General features: G+C 34.9%; 1 protein-coding gene across 1 annotated transcript in view; it reads right to left on the reverse strand.

The window, feature by feature from the left end:
• LCORL (ligand dependent nuclear receptor corepressor like) overlaps positions 1-22766 on the reverse strand; it is a 147750-nt gene that overhangs the window by 31574 nt on the left and 93410 nt on the right. The window contains exon 5 of the mRNA XM_052641751.1: positions 3887-4138. Coding sequence (XP_052497711.1) covers positions 3887-4138 — 252 coding nt within the window. The remainder of the gene's footprint in view (positions 1-3886; positions 4139-22766) is intronic.

Consider the following 22766-nt stretch of genomic DNA (forward strand, 5'->3'; position numbering starts at 1 on the left):
AAGTCTTGATATGTTTTAGAGAAGTCCCTCACCGCATTGTCTTGGTAATTCTTGGCTCTTTTAAGTTTTACACATAAATTTAATGATTGGAAAGTCATTTTTCACAATAAACCCTATCAGAATTTTACATGGACTGATGCTGAATTTAAAAAAATTTTATTTATTTTTGGCTGTGCTGGGTCTTTGTTGCTTCATGTTGGCTTTTCTCTAGTTGCAGCAAGCGGGAGCTATCTTCACTGCGGTGAGCAGGCTTCTCATTGGGGTGGCTTCTCTTGTTGTAGAGCACAGCTTTAGAGCACATGGGCTTCAGTAGCTGTGGCTCATGGGCTCAACAGTTGTGGTCCCAGGCTCTAGACCACAGACTCAATAGTTGTAGCACGTGGGCTTAGTTGCTCCTTAGCATGTGGGATCTTCCCAGACCAGGGATTGAACCTGCATCTCTAGCACTGGCAGCTGGATTCTTTACAACTGAGCCACCAGGGAAGACCTGAAGCTCAATTTTTAAGTATATTAAAGATGAACCGCTATCTTTTAGAGTCTTCCCATTCACTTAAAATATAATTACTTATTTTGGGAGTCTTCTTTTATATCCTTCAATAAAATTTTATAATGTTCTCCATAAGTTCATAGTTTATTAGTTTCATTCTTAGGTGTTTTAATGTTTTTCCTGCTTTTGTTGCTACTGTAGAAGAGATTTTTTAAAAGCTGGATTTTCTAATTGGATATTATAATACATACTAATCTTGCCAAACTTTTTCACCAGTTTGAAAACTTTACATAGACATTCCTTCATATTTTCTATATACACAATTATACTGTTTGTAAGCAACCACAATTCTGCTCATTCTTTCCTTATAACCTACTACTTATTATTGTTTACTTTCATATTTCTTTCTCTTCACATTACATGAGTCAAGACCGCTCATAAAATGTTGAAAATTGGTGATAGTATGTATTTTTGTCATATCTATTACTTTAAATCATTTCATTATGATGTCCCTGGCAGGAGATGTGCTCATCTATTCTTGGTGTTATAAGCAATTTTTATAATAAATGTCAGACTTTGTAAATATTTTCTGTATTTATTAGGATGATAGTTTTCTCTTTATTTTTTTGTAATGTGGAAAACAAAAAAGTGTTTCAAGAGCAGAATTATTTATGCTTCCCTAGTCATTATTTATAATGTTTTTATACTTTACTATATTCAATTTGCTAATGTTTAGAATTTTTGCACCTACATTTGTAAATAAGACTAGTTGGCAATTTTTCTTTCTTTTGTTATCTGTGCCTCATTTTGATATCAAGATGGTAGTAATATTTCTCTTTTCTTTTTTTTTTTAAATAGTCTTTAAAAGATAAGAATTATCTATTGCTTTAAGTTACCTGCAACACCATTTGAGATAGTAATTTTACAGATGTATAGGTCAGACAATCCACAAATTATCCACATTAGTTATGGCTACATTATATTGGATTTACAGATTATAGCATCTAATTTGAATAAAATAACTGACAAACTGAACAGATGACTTAAATGTGTATTGTTGCAAAATTACAGAGTAAGAATAATGTAAAAAAAGTAAGTACTAGCAAAAAATAGACAAACAAAGGCAGAACTAATCCTGCTACTACTAATATGACCATTTTATTAATTATATCATAAGGTATGGACAGTGAAGTCAGTCCAAACATTTTTTTAGGTCTTAAGAAACCATATGAAGTAAGGATTTATACCTTGTATTATTACTAATGAAACACTCCAAAGCCTACACTTGTGTGACACTGAGGGTGAAGTTGCCATGATTAGCAAGACATGTGAAAATGGTTTATAATATCTTTATTTCAACCTTAAAAAAATATTAATTTGTGAAAATATTAGTACATATAAAGTACTGATGTGTACACATACACACACTGACAGGCATGCACACACAAATGCATCAGAGGTTATGTGCTCTATTAAAAAAAATTGGTATGCAAGTAGGCAAAGTTAGAGCTTACCAATTTCTACCATAGCAGAATAGTTTTATAAAAGAGGATCTAATTTTCTTACTCTCTGCTTAAAGAAATATAGCAGCTTTCCATGGTTGTAAGAAAAGAAAAAATCCTTAATATTTCCTATATGTTTTTCTCATAATCTTTATTTTTTTAGTCTCACCTGTAGTAACTACATTAATTATTTCCTACATACACTTGGACATGCCTTATCACTTGAATTCACTGAATCACAGAATATAAGAACTAGAAATTTACTTTTAAAATGTCATCTATTCCAACCAATCAGCTGATGCTTCTGAATGCCTCTAATGATAAGGCAAGCAGGGAATCATTTTTCTCATTCCCCTTTAAAAAAAAAGTCTGATCCTTAGAAATATTCTTTCTTATATGGATCTAAAATCTATTTCCACCTAATCTCTAGGTAGTGATCCTAATTCTACTCATTGGGCCATTCAGAGAAAGTTCAGTCCTACTTCAGTGAATAACAATATACATTTTAGAGACTTCCAAGGCTTCTCTTCTGTGGTAGTATGGAACAAGAAATAGAGTATGGAGGGACTAATGTTTGAGTACCTTTTATGAGGTGGTTATTTTATATTTAACTTTCATATTGCCCCAATGAGTTTGTTATATTATTGCCAAGTAACAAGTGAGGAAATTAAAACCAACAGAAAGTTAACACTTCATGTAATTTAAGTAGCAGAGCAGGGATTTCAACCACAAGTCTGTCACAGACACCAAAGCCTATGTTTAAGTCTGTTTAGAACACTGAACTGCTTCCCACAAAGGAGAAAGATTTAAGAGAAGGTGAAACATGGAAATGTAATACAAATAAGCATCAATACTAAAATTTCCATACTTTCTAACTTTCAAAATTCAATGTATTGATATATTTTGCCCTTAAGCCTTTTCTATTCAAATCATCTTCAGCATTCCTTTCTGTCTTATAACCAACCTGTCTTAACATCTCAAATTTCTCATATCTTTCTACATAAATAAACTCATACAACCTAAAATTAAGGAAGCAAAGAGAAAAAAGTATTTCCATATTTCAGCCTCTCTCAATTTTAATCTGTTTTACACATTGAATAGATGATCTTCTTTAAATACTGAGTAATGTACAATGTACTCTTCTCTAGAGCCTCAAACACCACATTGCCTTCTGCAATCAAACTTAATGCTAACATTTTTCTGGTTTCGAGGCCTGACAACACTATACCTAATTTGTATTAACAAAAGCTATTTGTTCTCTCTTTTCTAGGCAAACACTTATTTGGCATCCTCCACTGAGCGACTGAACTGAACTGAACAAGCACTTTAAGGCTCTTCCTTCTTTTCCTCTGAGAATCACAATTCTTCCTTTAAATAATGATCAGATAAGATCAGCACAGCTTCATCATTCATGCTTTTGAAAAATGTGTCTCTCTATATAATTATTTACATTATGTTTATCAAGGTATTAACTTTTTTCTTTCCCTAGTGACATCATAAACAATTGACTATTATCCATCAATTTTTTATTTTTGACCTAAGTGTGAAAAACTGAACAACAAAAGTGCTTAATGAATGTTCTCAGCTGTACATTATAAAAATTCATTTTTATCATATACATCTTTTTATTTGTATACTTTCCTTCTAGGTTGCTTTTAGGATTCTCTCACCGTACTTTATTGTCAAAAGAGGGTAGAGAAACTTTCACTTCTCCATTTATAAACAAAGACAAATGTAATACAAAAGTTTTAATTTAGCACTTCTCTCTAGTCCATGTTACAGACTAATTTCAAGTAGTATTACTTTTAAATTTCTCTGTGAATATATGGTTATATATATACTAAAGAATATTAAAACATAAAATCAAACATCACATACACACACACATAAATCTTACCTTGCTGAGTATTTTGTTCTTGCATTCGATTCACAGTGAGGTCTAAGGGGCCTTCCTGCTCTTCCTGAAGGGAGTTTTCTGCTTGATTCATTTGGATACTTTTACATATCAGACTTGGTCCAATTGAACCATTTCTATTCTCTTGAATTTTACCACTTTTTGAAATATACTCAATTGCAAACTGACGTATCATCTTTTTCATTAATTCCTGAGCAACTAGGGGAATGTTAGGATCACAGTTCTGAGGAAGATCTAGGGAAGAAATAAATACAGTAAGAATTAAAAAGAGAATACAAAATACCAATGTTTAAATTTATCTTAACTACAAATTAATGATTTCAGAAGTCTCAGAGGAAGTCCATAATTGTGAATGGTTTCTGGAACTTAGCAACAAAAACCTTGTAGATTTAATTAGTATTACGAGAATATATTAACCCTTAACTTGGCTATTTATTTCTTGAAAATAAACATTTTTGGTCCCAAATTAAAATATAAAGAACTAGACATAAAAGGAGACAACTTATTTTCAGAGTTTTAATTCAAATGAACTGCAAAAGATATTAAAACTTAGTATGTGAACATAAATTGTATATATAAGTAATCAAGCAATTTTTAATATAGTAGAGTAGGTACACAAATTAACTATTAAAGAAAACGTCTAAACTCTGTTGTTTATTACCATTAATCCTGTCAAATATGGACTTCGTATAGGGCCTGAATGTCGTCAAGGATTTTTTCTTTCTCAACTTTTCATATCAAGAAATTTCAGTCATAAAGAAAAAATTAACCCTACAATGACACAGACAGCCTCAACCAAGATTCAAGAATTGTTAGTATGCTGCCATATTCACTTTCTTTTTACCTTCTGGTTTGTAGAACTACTGAAAAGTAATTGTAAAATTATGGCATTTCACTCCTAAATATTTCAGTACTCATCCACTAAGATTCCCCTGTAGAAACAGTAATACCATTATTGAGAGTCTTAATCAGTCCTTGATCCCAAAACATGTTGGTCATCTATAACCAAAATAAAGGTAAATAGTCATATACATTTCTGCTTAAAACCTGTACAAGAGGTAAAAACAACTAAATTATTTTATAGTAAGAAGTGTAGAATAAATAAATTTATAAACACAGTATATAATAAATAAAAAAGAGTACTGATATTGGGTGGTAGTGGTGGTGGTTTTTCCACAGACACACTACTGGTTTCACCCCAATCCTTTTATTTACCCTGCTCCTTCAGAGGTAGAATGACTGGTGAAATGGGAAGGATGACTAAGCTTCTCTGGTTAGGCTCTGTACTTCCTCTTCGGAAGTGGGCCTACTTCTAGAGTTATTAATTCTCTGCTCATTACCACCTCAACTCTTACCCAGACAAATCAGTGTTGTGTGAACAGACCTGCCTTGATCCCGAGCTGTCTGAGACTGAAGGCTTATGTCGTCTTAGTTGGAGCGCCTAAGAGATCTGAAGGCAAATCCTCCAACCAGCAACTATTTTTATAAAGGGGAGGAAAGGCAACAAACTACCTCCACCATGACCACAATCATATCTGATTAGCAAAATGTGACCTAAACCGACATCAATCTGTTTACGGTCTTGCAGAAGTACCAATATATTTGATTATAGGGTGCTTTTTTGGATCTGCTAGAGATGTCGGACACGACTGAAGCAACTTAGCAGCAGCAGCAGCAGAGATGTTGCACAATAAACATCTCCTTAATATTAGCTCTTTCAAAACAATTTTGAATTCTGAAAAAAACATTTGAGGAGGGATTATGGGCTTATAAAAAAAGGTAATATTTAATTCTCATATTTATTCTTTGTTTAGAACCGAGTAGGGAAGAGAGGCACTAGTTGTTCTAGGGTACTAAAAAGAAAGACTTGCCTATACACTTGACCCTTAAACAACATGAGTTTGAACTGTAGAAGTGCACACAGACATGAATTTTTTTCCCAATAAATATGCACTACAGTACTACACAATCCATAGTTGGTTCAATCTGTAGATGTGGAACCCCAAATACAAACGGCCCACTATAAAGTTAAGAGTTTTGACTATGCAGAGGGTCAGTGCTCTGAACTTCCATGTTGTTCAAGGGTCAGTTGTATATATTATATCCCCATGGCATATTTATTTTAAAACTGGAGGTTTGTACCTCTTCATTTCCCCCTCCTCACTTATTCATCCTCCAACACCCTTCTCTCCTCTGGCAACCACTTGTCTGTTCTCTGTAACTGTGAGTCTGTTTCACTTTGTTTTGTTTTTTAGGTTCCACATGTAAGTGAGAATATATAATACAAGGTATATGGCCCATGGTATTGAAATAACTTTGTATGGGGACAGACTGTTACTAAATTTATTGTGGTGATCATTTCACCATGTATGTCAAATCATCCCATAGTATACCTGAAATTAAAATACTATTGTACATCAACTAAATTTTAATGAAAAAAGATGCACAGATTGAAATCTTAGCCATCTTTATAAATTTAGGTTAGTTACACACCACTCCATATTTTAGTTTCTTTGTTCATAAAATGGAAATAACAGAACTTTGGAAATCATAATAGGGCTTGCTCACAGGATATTTTAAGATTGTATGAGATGGTAGATAAAATACTGAGTTCTTATACTTGGCATTTTTAATAACTGACATTAACTATACTGTTATCTTAGATTGCAGTGAACATAAGAGAAACAAGATTCAGGCTGAGCAGTTAAGAAGATGCAGGCTGAGCAGTTAATCATAAAATGTCAACTCAGTTGAAGTATTAACTAGGTTAATATGTACATTATTAACTAGCGTGGAAAATACAAAGGACATAATTTCTAAGCCCATGTGATATATTCTGATTCTGAACAGACAGTATTAGCATATGTAACCTAGCTAAAGTGATTTATAACAAAGCAAGAGATTTCTATGTTACACAGAAGGATTCCTAATTAATGTTATTTCTCGATGACTTCCTTCAGGAATCCTTGAAAGTGTTCGGCAAACCGTTTCTCCATCATTTTTCAAATCTAATCTTGCTTTGCATTATGTGATAAAGGAGGTACTGGATTTACTTCGATGTATTTCGGTTAACTGACCTGTAATTTACTGGCTAATGTCACTTTATAAATTCAAAATGATTAAATTTATAAAAAAGGGACAGAAGTAAGATCACATTCATATCATATGACTAGAGCTACACTTTAGAGTGTACTCATCTACTCAGTTTTTGCTTGTTTATATTAGGAATACATCTATGTGTAAAACCAAAAGACTTGGCAAACAGCAAAAAAACCAATACGATTTAAAAAGATAAGGAGATAAAATGCTGCTCAGTTGCTAATTAGTTAGTGAGCCTTCTAGATTTCTTGCACAAGTGGTCACAATTACAAAAAAACGAATTAACTAAAGATCTTGGTCAGGGATATACGCTCAAATGGTTTCAAAAGTTAGGCAACTAATAAACACTGGGCTAGAAGAGAAAATATGTTGCCACATGGAAACAGTATGCCCCTAAGAAGACAGAAATAATTTATTTTTGCCTCATCTCTTTATTTTAAATTTAACAAATTCAAGAATTTAGCAAGTTCTTTGCGGTGGCCAGTTTCAAGATGATTCTTAATGATTCCCACTTCCACCTCCTGGTCTCCAGTGTTGCATAGTCCCTTCCACATTGTATGAAGGGTGAAATGTGAGATTAAAATAACATATTGCAAAAGTGTACATCACTTCCAAGATTAGGTTATAAGAGAATATGGCGTCTATCCTGGATACTCTGAACACTGATGTTCATTATCACTCCCTTCTATTCTGCCCTCTTGCTCTCTCATCACTCACTCTGGAGAGAGTTGTACTGTGAGTGGCACTGAGGAGGCTCACAAGGAGACGAACTGAAGTATCCTGCAAACAGCAGAATGACTGAACATGGAAAAAGATGCTCAACAGCAATCAACTCCCAAATGACTGAAAAGGGAAACAACATACCAAAAGTATGTGATGAAGCTAAAACAGTAATTAGAGAGCAACTTATGGCAATAAATATAGATATTAAAAAATTCAACTCAACCTAGCCCTCCTTAAGAGAAAATGATTTGAAAATTAAACCCAAAGCAAGAATAGAGGAAGAAATAAATAAAAAGTTAGAGCAGAAAATATTAAATAGGAGAAGGGAAAGGCAAGACAAGGTAAGATAAAAAGAAGATCAATAAAACCAAAAATTGATTCTTTGAAAAGATTAAAAAAATTGACCAAGAATAAAAATAAAGATTTAAATTTGTAAAATTAGAAATGAAGGAAGAGCTATCACAATTAACATTAAAGAAACACAAAAAAGTAATAAAGAAATACTACAGGAAAAAAAGCTACACATCAACAAATTAGATATCCTAGATGAAAAGGCCAAATTCCTAGAAAGACAGAAACTATCAAACTCACTCAAGAAGTAATAAAAGACTTGAACAGACATACAAGTAAAGAGACTGAATTAGTAGCCAAAACTCTTGTCACAAAGAAGAGCCCAGGAACAGATAGATTCACTGGTGAATTCTATTAGACATTTAAGAAGAATTAAAACTAATCCTTCACAAACTCCAAAAAAAGAGATGAGGAAGGAACACTTCCCATGAGGACAGTGTTAGCCTGATACCAAAACCAGACAAAGAAACCACACAAAAAGAAAACTACCAAATCAAATGAAAACTATCCATTATGAATAGACAAAAAAATCCAGTTGACCCTGAAGCAACATGGTTTTGAGCTATGTTGTTGTTGGGGCCTTCCTCGTAGCTCAGATGATAAAGAATCCGTATACGTGGATTTTTTTTCAACAGCAGATACTACAGTACTGCACAATTTGTGGTTGGTTGAATCTTAGTGGATGTGGAACTACAAATTCAGAGGGCTGACAGTAAATCATATATCAATTTTTGGTTGTGTAAAGGGTCAGACTCTATCTACCACATGTTTGAGGGTCAACTTTCCTATCAAACAGAACCTAGCAACACACAATAAAAAAGATTATACATCAATACCAAGTGGGATTTATCCCCAAGGTGCAAGGTTAGTTTAACATATAAAAACCAGTCAAGCAATATAATATAACATATTAAAGACAAAAGCCACATAATAATCTCCACAGACGTAGAAAAGCACTTTATAACCTTTTCATGATAAAAACACTGAACAGACTAGGAATAGAAGGAAATTACCTCAATCTAAGAAAGGGCATCTATGAAAAATCTACAGATAACATCATACTTAATGGTGAAAGAGGGAAAGTTTCCCCAAAAATATCAGAACAAGAAAAGGACATATGCTCTTATCATTTCTCACCATAATGCAATGTTGTATATAGGAATTTCTAAGGAATCCACACACACAAAATTTTAGAACTAGTTAAGTTCAGCAAGGTTACAGGATGTCATGTCAATATACAAAAATCAATTTTATTTTTATACAATGGCACTAAGCAATTCCAAAATGAAATAATTAGGAAAATAATTCCATATACAACATATTACAAAGAAGAAACATAAGTCTGACAAAGCATAAAGAGAACCTAAATAAACAGAAATACATCCTGTGTTCATGGACTGGAAGATTTAATATTGTTAACATGATAATATTTCCCAAATTGATCAACAAATTTAACACAATCTCTTATCAGAGCCCTAGCTGGCATTTTTATAGAAACTGACAAGCTGATTCTAAAATGCATATCAAGATTCAAGGAATCCAGAATAGCCAAAACAATCTTGAAAAAGAAATAAATTGGAAGACTAGGAATTCCTGATATCAAAACTTATTAAAAGTGTGATAATCAAGCCTAGGTGTTAAGGGCATAAGGATAAACATATAGATCAATAGAGCAGAACTGAGCCCCAAGATAAACCCTTAATTTATTAAAAAAAAATTTTTTTTCCTCCCTTCATTCCTTCCTCCCAGGATTGCCTTCTTCCAAACTATTTTCCTAAAAGAACAGAAGGAGATCTACAACAATAATTCATTCAACAAAATCCCTGAGAACTTATTATATGCCAGGAACTAAGCTATTTTCCAGGAATTCAGAATGAACAAAATAGACACAGTCTCAGCGCTCATGCGAAGATCACATATCTTAATCTATTTTTGTTAAGAGTACCAAGAAAATTCAAGGAAGAAAATAATTGTCTTTTCAATAAGTTTTGCTTAAGACAACTGGATATTTATATGCAAAATAATGAAGCTGGACCTCTACCTCATACCACATAGAATAATTAGCTCCAAAATGGATTAATGATCTAAACACAGGACCTAAAACTATAAAATCTGAAAGAAAACATAAGTATAAATTTGCTTATAAACAAGTATAAAGACCTTAGATTAAATCAGTGATTCCTTAGATCTGACACTAAAACACAAGCAATGAAACAGATATAAACAACTTGATTAAAATTTAAAACGTTTGTACTTCAAAGGAAATTATCAACAAGTGAATACAGTCCACAGAACAGGAGTAAATATTTACAAATCACATGTCTGTTAAGGATCTACTCTCCAAGTATATAAAGAACTTTTATAATCCAACAATAAAGAAACAAATGCCCAATTAAAGAGAAAATGATTTGAGCAGGCATTTCTCCAAATAAGATATTACTAATGACCAGTAAGCACATGACAAGATGCATTTCCCTAAAGCACATTAGTCTTTAGAGAAATGCAAATCAAAACCAGAATGAGATATTACTTCACACCTAGAAGGAGAATTATAATAAATGCAGATAACAAGAGCAACTGAGGATGTGAAGAAATTTGAGTCCTCATACACTGCGGGTGGGAATGCAAAATGGTGCAGTCTTTTGGAAAATACACTTTGATAACACAATGCTGGTGGTGGTTTAGTCACTAAGTCGTGTTGTGATCCTGTGGACTGTAGCCCACCAGGTCCTCTGTCCATGGGATTTTCCAGGCGAGAATACTGGAGTGGGTTGCCATTTGCTTCTCTAGGGGATCTTCCTGACCCAGGGATCGAACCCAGGTCTCCTGCATTTCAGGCAGATTCTTTACCAACTGAGCTATGAGGGAAGCCCTTGATAACACATTAAAAAATGTAAACAAAGGATTATCATATGACCCAGTAAATTCCACCTCCAGGTATATAACCAAGAAGACTGAAAACACGTTCAGTCAAAAATGTGTGTGAATGTTCACAGCAGCATTATTCATAACAACCACAAAGTAGAAACAACCCAAATGAACATCAACTGGTGAATATATAAATGTAGTATATTTATACAATAGAGTATTATTCAGTCATAAAAGGAAACAAAGAACTGACATGTACCAGAAGAATGAACCTCAAAAGCATGCTAAATGAAGGTTGCGCATAGTACAACTGCATTTATATGAAATGTTTAAAACAGGCAAGTCTAGAGAGATAGATTTGTTAGTGATTGCCAGAGCCTGAAGAAGAGTAGGAGAAGGATGAGGAATGGGTGCTAATCTAATAATGGGTTTTTTAAGGATGAAGAATATATTCTACAGAGAGTGGTAACGGTCACAAAACTTTGTGAATGAGTATACAAAAAACCACTGAATTTTATACTTTAACAAGTAAATTTTATAGAATGCAAATTATATCTGAATAAAAAAAATAAAAATAGGAAAAAAGGATAAATTAGAGTGGAACTTCGTGCCTAAAGGGCAGATTCACGAGCCATAAAGAATTATTCTTTAATATCTAATCAAATAACTTCCAACATCTGCCCAGCTGGATTTCAGAATTGCTATGGAACAGTGATCCCTGTGTGCACCCAATTTCCCCATTTCAAACAGGATTGTTTACAAAGGTTAACCTATGCCTGTCCTAACACTGTATGTTGGGTGTGTATGGGCAAGTAATTTGTCTTTTCACTTTTAAAGGGCTACAGACCAAGAGAAACTATACCAAAGGAACTACACCCAAGGAACTTCATTTGTATATAAACTAAATTAGATAACAAGAGCATGATTTTTGAGATGATACTATAGAAAGACTTCTGGAAGTCTTGGTCAGGGGTGAGTATTTTACATATGGAAGACACATGAATCACTAGAGCCAACTGATTCCAGCTTCCTTGTATTCACTCCTTTGTTAAGTATTCTTCTACACTGAAAGATAATGCTATTATTTACCAAGAGAGAGAGCTGCTCTTAGGATCAGTCTAAGAATATCTGTGTAGGTTGTCTCAATTATGAGACTGTCAATGTGGAAAATGTTGGTCACTAATTCAACAAAAATTTTAAAGGCCAGGATGATGGTTTCTGTTATCTTCCCTTTCTCCATCTCCATTTCCCTTCTATATTTGATATATATTAACAACAATTTATACAGTGATATAGCACTTTATATAATATGAAGAGCTCTAACATACATTGATATCACTTAATGACAAATATATTAGATCAGAAAATGATATAGTGAAAGGTAAGAAGGGATGTCTTACAGCACTACTGACAGTGTACAGTTCTTGCCCTTGCCTTTTATTCTTCCCCAGTTATTTTATTTTTAAAAATTTCAATCTTTAGAAAAGTTGAATGAAGAATACAATGTACTTCCACAAAATCTTACCTCTATAGATTCAACTACTGACCTTTTGTTTCATTTGATTTACATATAAACTCACACACACAAGTTATTTATGGGTGAAGGATTTGAAACCTGTAGATACCATGAAGCTTTAACTCTAATTGAGTAATAAACAACAACATTATGAAACATAACTATAATGCCATCATCCCTTTCAAAAAAATTAACACGAACAATATTGTCCCCAACTCTCCCCCATATCTCCTTTACAGCTTTTTCTTCCCCAACCTCAGGCTGCAATCTAGGGTTCCATATTGTATTTGACTGTCACGTCTCCCTAGTCTTCTTTCCTGTTTTTTAAGACGCCATTTATCTTGTAGTATTGTCCTAAAGTTTGAATTAGCTCCATTAAGATTTCAGTTCAGGTTAATAATTTTTGACAGGAACAGTACACAGATGGTATGCTTAATGTATCATACCAGTTCATCCCAGCATTAGTAATGTTGATCACTACCTTTAAGGTGGTTATCCAATAAATATTTCCATTGTAGAGTTATATTTTCTCCTTTGTAATTAGTAATCTATGGAGTAATATTTTAATGTATTGATAATTATCCTCTTCCCCAACAATCTTGTATTTGCTAAATGGTTTTTGTATCAACTGGTAATCTCTGCCAGAACCAACTGGTATACTCGTGGTTACAAACCAGTAATTTTTTTAAGTCCACTATTCAACAACAGTTAGAACTGGACATGGAACTACAGACTGGTTCCAAATAGGAACAGGAAGTACGTCAAGGCTGTACTTCTTTGCTAGCTTCTTTAACTTATATGCAGAGTACATCATGAGAAACACTGGGCTGGAAGAAGCACAAGCTGGAATCAAGATTGCCGGGAGAAACATCAATAACCTCAAATATGCAGATGACACCACCCTTATGGCAGAAAGTGAAGAGGAACTCAAAAGCCTCTTGATGAAAGTGGAGAGTGAAAAGTTGGCTTAAAGCTCAACATTCAGAAAATGAAGATCATGGCATCTGGTCCCATTACTTCATGGAAAAAGATGGGCAAACAGTGGAAACCGTGTTAGACTTTATTTATGGGGGCTCCAAAATCACTGCAGATGGTGACTGCAGCCATAAAATTAAAAGACACTTACTCCCTGGGAGAAAAGTTATGACCAACCTAGAAAGCATATTGAAAAGCAGAGACATTACTTTGCCAGCAAAGGTCCATCTAGTCAAGGCTATGGTTTTTCCAGTGGTCATGTATGGATGTGAGAGTTGGGACTGTGAAGAAAGCTGAGCACAGAAGAATTGATGATTTTGAGAGTCCCTTGGACTGCAAGGAGATCCACCCAGTCCATTCTGAAGGAGATCAACCCTGGGATTTCTTTGGAAGGAATGATGCTAAAGCTGAAACTCCAGTACTTTGGCCACCTCATGCGAAGAGCTGAATCATTGGAAAAGACTCTGATGCTGGGAGGGATTGGGGGCAGGAGGAGAAGGGGACGACAGAGGATGAGATGGCTGGATGGCATCACCGACTCGATGGATGTGAGTCTGAGTGAACTCCTGGAGTTGGTGATGGACAGGGAGGCCTGGCGTGCTGTGATTCATGGGGTTGCAAAGAGTCGGCCTGACTGAGCAACTGAACTGACTGAACTGAACTGATTCATTCTCTATTTTTCTGTAGCATTCTTTAAAAAAAAGAAAAAAGGAAAAAAAGAAATGCCTTCTCTTCTGTGACCCCCACACCTTTTTTGGTTTTGTTTTTTTATCACAGTGAAAAAGAAACACAGATTGTTTCTTATTATCTAATATGTTATCTAGGACTTCATTACTCACTTTAATGCACAAATGATTCCAAATCTGGCCAGTGGAAAGCCCTTCATACTGGTCCTCATATATTTTTGATGTATCTTGAGGACTTCCTTTTTTTTTAGCATATAAAAATGTTCCTTGTCCGTTTTCTACTTTTCCTGTCCCTGACTTGGAATCAACCAAATCTCCTATTTTTGCTATTTGTGGTAAGTGAAAGTTGTTTAGTTGCACCTGACTCTTTGAACTATACAGTCCATGGAATTCTCCAGGCTAGAATACTGGAGTGGATAGCCCTTCCCTTCTCCAGGGGATCTTCCCAACCCAGGGATCAAACCCAGGTCTCCCACATTGCAGGCGGATTCTCTACCAGCTAAGCCACAAGGGAAGTCCAAGAATATTGGACTGGGTAGCCTATTTCTTCTCCAGTGGATCTTCCTGACCAAGGACCAAACTGGGGTCTCCTGCCTTGCAGGGGGATTCTTAGCCAACTGAGCTAGCAAGGAAGCCTACTTGTGGTAGGGACTGGCGTTAAGTGTGGTCATTGCTACTGCAGTGTCACTGCTTCTAGAGTTTTATAGTAGGCAAAGTTAATAAATTCTAAAATATATATATTTAAATCATTAGTTCATAGTTACCTCTATAACCATGGAGTTCTTCTCTTTCCCCATTCCATATTTTTATTCTCTTAACAGTAAAAACTCACAAAATTACCACACCAATACAATGACTAACATATGTTTATCCTTAAAATATATCCCACTGAGAATACAGAGTCCTGTATTAGTAATCTGAGTTAATTTTTTGTATTATCAATATGAAATACAGTTAGGTTCATTTGCTTTTTTGTTTTGCCGAATCACATCCTTCTTGATTTTATTTTTTTTTAAATGCACAAAATTAACACATCTCAAAACTCAAAAATATACAAGTCTCAAAAAAGGTTCACTATTTTCCACCCCTCCCAAAGTAACCAAATTTCTTCAGTTTCTAGTTTATCCTTTTGTGTTTCTTGTATAAAAATAAGAAAATGCTCATATATTCTTTCCTCTTCTGTCTAAAAGATTATTAATCAGCTCAGTTTAGTTCACTTGGTCAGTCGTGTCTGACTCTGCGACCCCATGGACTGCAGCACGCCAGGCTTCCCTGTCCATTATCAACTCCCAGAGCCTGGTCAAACCCATGTCCATCAAGTCAGTGATGCCATCCAACCATCTCATCCTCTGTCATCCACTTCTCCTCCACCCTTCAATCTTGCCCAACATCTGGGTCTTTTCCAAGGAGTCAGTTCTTTGTATCAGCTGACCAAAGGATTGGAGTTTCAGCTTCAGCATCAGTTCTTCCAATGAATATTCAGGACTGATTTCCTCCAGGATGGACTGGTTGGATCTTCTTGCAGTCCAAGGGACTCTCAAGAGTCTTCTCCAACACAACAGTTCAAAAGCATCAATTCTTCGGCGTTCAGCCTTCTTCATGGTCCAACTATCACATCCATACATGACTACTGGAAAAACCAAAGCTTTGACGAGATGCGCTTTGTTGGCAAGGTAATCTCTCTATTTTTAATATGCTGTCTAGGTTGGTCATAGCTTTTCTTCCAAGGAGCAAATGTCTTTTAATTTCATGGCTGCAGTCACCATCTGCACTGATTTTGGAGCCCCTCAAAATAAAGTCTGCCACTGTCTCCATTGTTTGCCCATCTATTTGTCATGAAGTGAGAGGACTGGATGCCATGATCTTAGTGTTTTGAATGTTGAGCTTTTTAGTGTTTTTTCTTTTTTTTTGAGGGATAATTGCTTTACAGAATTTTGCTGTTTTCTGTCAAAGCTCAACATGAATCAGCCATAGGTATACATATATCCCCTCTTTTGAACCTCCCTCCCTGAATGCAGAGTTTTAAGCTAGCTTTTTCACTCTCCTTTCATTTTCATCAAGAAGCTCCTCAGTTCCTCTTTGCTTTCTGCCGTAAGCATGGTGTCATCTGCATATCTGAGGTTATTGATATTTCTTCCGGCAATCTTGATTCCAGCTTGTGTTTCTTCCAGCCCAGCGTTTCTCATGAAGTACTCTGTATCTAAGTTAAATAAGCAGGGTGACAATATAATGTAATGGCCTATATGGAGTAGAGTTCCCTATGCTATACAACAGGTTCTTATTAAGTTTCTATTTTATATATAGCAGTGTGTATGAAAAAGTGAAAGTGTCAGTCAGTCCTGTCCAACTCTTTGCAACCCCATGAACTGCAGCTGCCAGACTCCTCTGTCCGTGGAATTCTCGATGCAAGAATACTAGAGTGGGTAGTCATTTCCTTTTCCAGGGGGTCTTCTTGACCCAGGGATTAGACCTGGGTCTCTGTGCTGCAGGCAGATTCTCTACTATCTGAGCCACCAGGGCAAATCCAGCAGTGTATATGTCAGTCCTAATCTCCCAATTTATCCCTTCCCCTCTCTTATCCCCTGGTAACCATCAGTTTGTTTCTACATCTGTGACTCTACTTCTGTTTTGTAAATAAATTCATTTGTACCCTTTAAATTTAGATTTCACATGTAAGCAATATTACATATTTGTCTTTGTGTCTTTACTCCGTATGACAATCTGTAGGTCTATCCATTTTTCTGCAAATGGCATTATTCCGTTCTTTTTTATTGCTGAGTAGTATTTCATTGTATGTATGTACTACATCTTTATCTGACTCTCTGGTGGATCAGGTGATAAAGAATCTGCCTGTAATGCAGGGGACCTGGGTTCAGTTCCTGGTTGGGAAGATCCCCTGGAAAAGGGAATGGCAACCCACTCCAGTATTCTTGCCTGGAGAATTCCATGGACAGAGGAACCTGGCAGGCTACAGACCATGGGGTCACAAACAGTTGGACATGACTGAGTGACTAACACTTTCACTTAAACTAAATCTTTATCCATCCCTTTGCTGATGTACACTTAGGTTGCTTCCATATCCTGGCTATTGTAAACAGTGCTGCAATGAACATGAGTGTGGTGCATGGATCTCCAGGTATATGCCCAGGAGAAATTCCTGGGTGGAATTCTTGTGTCATATGCTAGTTTATTTTTAGTTTTTTAAGGAACCTTCATACTGTTCTCCATAGTGGCTGTGCCAATTTACATGCCCAACAACAGTGTATGAGGGTTCCCACGGGACCTTAAATTTTTATGGTCTGAAAAATTTCATGAAACATAGAGATTAGCTGATCTTAGAAAATTTGGTAAAATATAACTTTTAAATTTTCTGAGTTAGTGCTTTTGTTGAGGGTTCTTGATACTTATTCCTATTTCTTTAAAAAAAGGAAAAAAAAAGGCCTGTTTAAGTCTTCTAGTTTTTCAGAGACAATGTTGGTAAACTGGATTTTCCTATTAATTATCCATCTCACCTAAGTTATACAGAACAGAATCTATGACTTTTTAAATTTTCTGATTAAATGATTATTTCTCCCTTGTCATGTCTTCTGTATCTCTCCTTTCCCCCTCTGTACTAACCTCTCTCCTGTTACTACCCTGCCAAAATTTACCAAATTTTCTAAGGTCAGCTAAACTCTATGTTCCATAACTAGTACTTTTCTATTCTGTGGCCTTTTCTAAAGGACATACTTTTTTTCTATTTATTTTTTAGTCAATGTTTTTCTGTCCCCTACCTTAATAATTTTTGCTTTCATCTCTATTATGTCCTTCCTTGATCATTATACTGATTTACTTTGTGATTTTTCTTTTAGGGTGGGGGACACACCATGCAGCTTGCAGGATCTTAGTTCCCTGCAGTGGAGGCATGGAGCCCATTGCCAAGGAATTCCCACTTTGTGATTTTTTTCCTTGCTTTTCTGATGATAATTCAACTTCTCATTCTTTCATCTTTACTGATAAAAATATTAAAGGCCAAATGTTTTTAAAGTCACTATTTTAACTATATCCCCTAGATTCCTACATGTAGCTTTTTCATCATCAGTGTAGTTTAAAGAGATCCTATACTTTTTTTCTTCCCTCTCACATTAAAGTTTTTGTTTTTTTAAAAATAATTTTATTTATTTATGTTTGGCTGTGCTGGGTCTTTGTTGCTGTGCAGGCTTTTCTCTAGTTGAGGTGAGTGGGCTTCTCACTGTGGTGGCTTCTCTTGTTGCAGAGCATGGGCTTTAGGGCACTCAGGCTTCAGTTGCTGTGGCACACAAGCTCAGCAGTTGCGGCTTGCAGGCTCCAGAGCACAGGCTCAATAGTTGTGGTACACAGGCCTAGCTACTCCATAGCATGTTGGATTCTCCTAGAACAGGGATGGAACCTGTGTCTCCTGCATTGTCAGGTGGATTCTTTACCTTGAAAAAATCAAAGTCTTAGTCATTCAGTCCTGACTCTTTGCAACCCCATGGACTGTAGCCCACCAGGTTCCTCTGTCCATGGAATTCTCCAAGCAAGAATACTGGAGTGGGTAGCCATTCCCTTCTCCAGGTGGTCTTGCCAACCTAGGGATCGAACCCAGGTCTCCAGCATTGCAGGCAGATTCTTACTGCTTGAGCTACCAGGGATGCCACTTCTTTATCCTAAAGCTTCTTAAAACAATATTTACATTGTAGGTGAACATGACTGGTTTTTGCTGCTATTATTCATTTCTGTCTTTATTGTATTACGATGAAAAATTAATTTTGTAATGTTTCTACTTTATGCACTCATTCAGAATTTCTTTATGATATAGTATATAAATTTTCTGTGAATGTTCCAGATGCACTTAAGAAGAAACAGTATTATCTGAGGACACAGTTAAAATTGTATCCATAAACTATTATTTATTATTTACTATTATTTAATATATAACAACTTATTTACTATTATTTTAGGTCTTTTGCATCCTTACTTATTTTAGATCCACTTTACCAATTAAAAGTGACATGTTAATACTCTCTGAGTGTTTGTCCTTTACCCTGAATATGCTCAAGTTTCTGCTTTATGAAGGTGGTTGCTATATTATTTGGTACATAGACATTAATAAATGCTATGTCAACATTATGAGTTAAGGCCCTTAACCAAGCCTTTTGTCCTCAAAACAATCAATGTAATTTGGTATGCAAGAGAAATATTTGAGTACTTCAGCTTTAATTTACAGAATTATTTTTTAAAATGTCTAACCTAAAGGTTAAATTTTCATAAATGAAAACAATTTTATTCCTTCATCAAGGGCATTCTTAATAGCTCCCCCTCTTTTTTTAACACACTGTGTGTGATGTTGAAGAACACAAGGACTACTAGGTACAGTTTATTGTCCCTGGCTTGATTTACGCTAGGGTACCAGTAATTTTCCCCAACATTGCTTTTGTACCATTAGTGTAAATGTCAACACAGCAAAAGTGGCAAAAAACACCTTAGAATTCTTTTTTTTTTTTTTAAGTTCTGACCTTGCAGATCCCATGAATGAGTCTTAGAGACCCAAGAGTCCCATGTATCACACTTGGAGAAAAACCAAACCTAATATATTTTTATCCCATAAAAACAGTATTTTTAGTTTAGTCACTAAGTCATGTCTGACTCTCTGCGACCCTAAGGACTGTAGCCTGCCAAGCTCCTCCATCCATGAGATTTCCCAGGCAAGGATACTGGAGTGCGTTGCCATTTGCTGGAAGGCAATATAGAAGAATTGCTGGAAGTATATCACTGTAGTAAGATATACCTGGAATCAAATTCCAGCTCTGCTGAATACAGGCTATATAGCATTGTGTAAGTTACTTTGTAAACCATAATTTCTTTCTCTGTAAAGTGATTCTCCACATACTCTCTAAAGGAGTTGCTTCCAGGATTAAATGAACTAATATATAGACAGCATTTACCCAATGCCTATTACATAATCCTCAAAGAGTAGTGGCCTAATTATATAATTTTTATATAATGTAGCTATTTGCTACAATCCCTATCAGGAGAAAAATATCAAAGACAATAATCTGAGAAATTTTTTTAGAACAAAATCTCTAAAAATGAGCAATATCCTTGAAGCACTAATTTCTAGAATTTTAGAATGTGTAATTTCAGATATCAGCATATTGTGACATTTTAATTTTAGTAGTCATTTTTTTTTCAAAACAGACCTTTTAACTTTGTCTATCTTCTCTATTTTATCTTTGCATTTTGTTTCACAAGTTTTATTCAATATTCTTTGTTTGCCTTTCTCCTACTTATTTAGGGTAACTTAGAAAAAAAAAAACTTCAGTTAGATGCTCCACTCACTTATTAAAATTCCAATCCTTTTCTTAAGTAAAATAAAAATTTAAGGCTGTAAATTATCTTCTACTAAATCCTATAAGCCCTATAAATTTTAAAATCTATTTTTAACACCATTTAGTGCCAAATATATTCTGAGAATCATTAGGATTTCTTCTTTATTCCATAAATTTCTTAGAAATGTTGAAAATTTTCACACACATAAACTTCTTCATTTAAAACATCTTTTTGTTACTGATTACTATCTTAACTGAACTGTACCAAGAAATATGGTCTGTATGATACCAGTTTTTACTTGCTGATAACTTAATGGTACAGAATGCAGTCAGTTTTTGAGTATACTTAAAAACATGTTTACAACATTTATAAATTTGTAATGGTTGGGTTCAGGTTTCTAAGTATGTCCCTTATCTCAAAATTATTAACTATGTTGTTCAAATCTTCTTCCCTCTCATTAACTTTAGGCCTGTTTGACTTAACTAAGATCTTAAATTCTGATATCCTCCTTGTACTTTTGATAATTCTGTATCATATTTTCAGGTTATTTGAAGACATAATATCTAAAAATTTCCCTAACCTGGGAAAGGTCCAATAAGCAGAAGAGAGACCCATATAAGATCAACCCAAAGAGGACCACAGGGCTTCCCTGGTGGCTCAGAGGTTGAAGCGTCTGCCTGCAATGCAGGAGACCCAGGTTCAATCCCTGAGTTGGGAATATCCCCTGGAGAAGGAAATGGCAGCCACTCCAGTATTCTTGCCTGGAGACTCCCATGGAGGGAGGAGCCTGGTAGGCTACAATCCACAGGGTCGCAAGAGTCAGACACGACTGAGCTACTTCACTACTTCACTAAAGAGGACCACACCAAGACATACTGTAATTAAAATGACAAAAATGAGAAATAGAGAATATTAAAAGCAACAAGGGAAAAGCAACAAATTGCATTCAAGGGAACACCCATTCAGCAACCAGCTGACTTTTCAGCAGAAATTCTACTGGCTAGAAGACAAAGGCATGATATAACTATGAGTAATGAAAGGGAAAAACCTAGAGCCAAGAGTATTCTACCCACCAAGGCTTTCATTCAGATTTGACGGAAAGATCAAAAATTTTACAGACAAGCAAAAGCTAAGTTCAGCATCATCAAACCAGCATTATAAGAAATGTTTAAGGTACTTCTCTAAGTAAAAAAAGAAGAGGCCACAACTGGAAACATGAAAACTATAAGAGGAAAATCTCACTGGTAAAGGCAAATATACAGTAAAGAAATGAACCATATACAAAGGTAGAAGGATAAAAAAGATAAAAGTAGTCAAATCATCTATATCCCTAATAAGTAATTAAGGTACACAAAACAAAATGATGTGAAATATGATTCAAAACAGTAACTGTGGGGGGAGGGGAGCAAAAATGCTGAGGTATTAAAAATGAATTTGAAATTAAGAGATCAGCAACTTAAAATAACCAGGCATACATACACACACCTCATGATAATCACATATCAAAAGATACATTAAAAAAAAAGAGAAAATAATCCAAACACAAAGATAGTCATCACATCACAAAGGGAAACAAAGAAGGTAACAGTAAAGAACTATAAAAACAACTCCAAACAACTAACAAAATGGAAATAAATAATTTCTATCAACAATTAGTTGATACACACTGAGTCAAAGTGAGAGGATGAAAAAGGTACTTCATGCAAATAGAAACCAAAAGAAAGCTGGAGTAGCAATACTTGTATCAGACAAAATAAATTTTAAAACAAAGACTGTAGCAAGAGACAAAGAAGGACATCACACAATAATCAAGGGATCAATCCAAGAAGAATATACAATAATTATAAATATATATATGTATCAAACATAGAAGCCATCTATATACATAAAATATTAAGTCACACACAAAGGGATAAATGACAGTAACAAATATGTATAAGAACTATATAAAGAAAACCACAAAACTGATGAAAGAAATCAAACAACTGAATAAATGGAGAGAGATCCCATGTCCACAGACAGAAACTCAATATTGTTAAGCTGTCAGTTCTTTCCAACTTTACAGATTCAATGTAATCCTAATCAAAATCCCACAATATCTCATGGGTATTGATAAACTGATTCTTAAGTTTATACAGAAAGTAAAGGACACCGATTAGCCAATCCAGTAGTTAAAAAAAAAAAAATTGGAGAACTGATACTACCAACCTCAAGAATTACTATAAAGCTACAAGACAGTATGATAATGAACACAAATAGACAGATCAGTCGAACAGAATAGATCACCCAGAAATAGGCCCACACAAACAAAAGT

Source organism: Budorcas taxicolor, chromosome 6 (genome assembly GCF_023091745.1).
Source record: "Budorcas taxicolor isolate Tak-1 chromosome 6, Takin1.1, whole genome shotgun sequence".
In the NCBI taxonomy this organism is placed as follows: Eukaryota; Metazoa; Chordata; class Mammalia; order Artiodactyla; family Bovidae; genus Budorcas; species Budorcas taxicolor.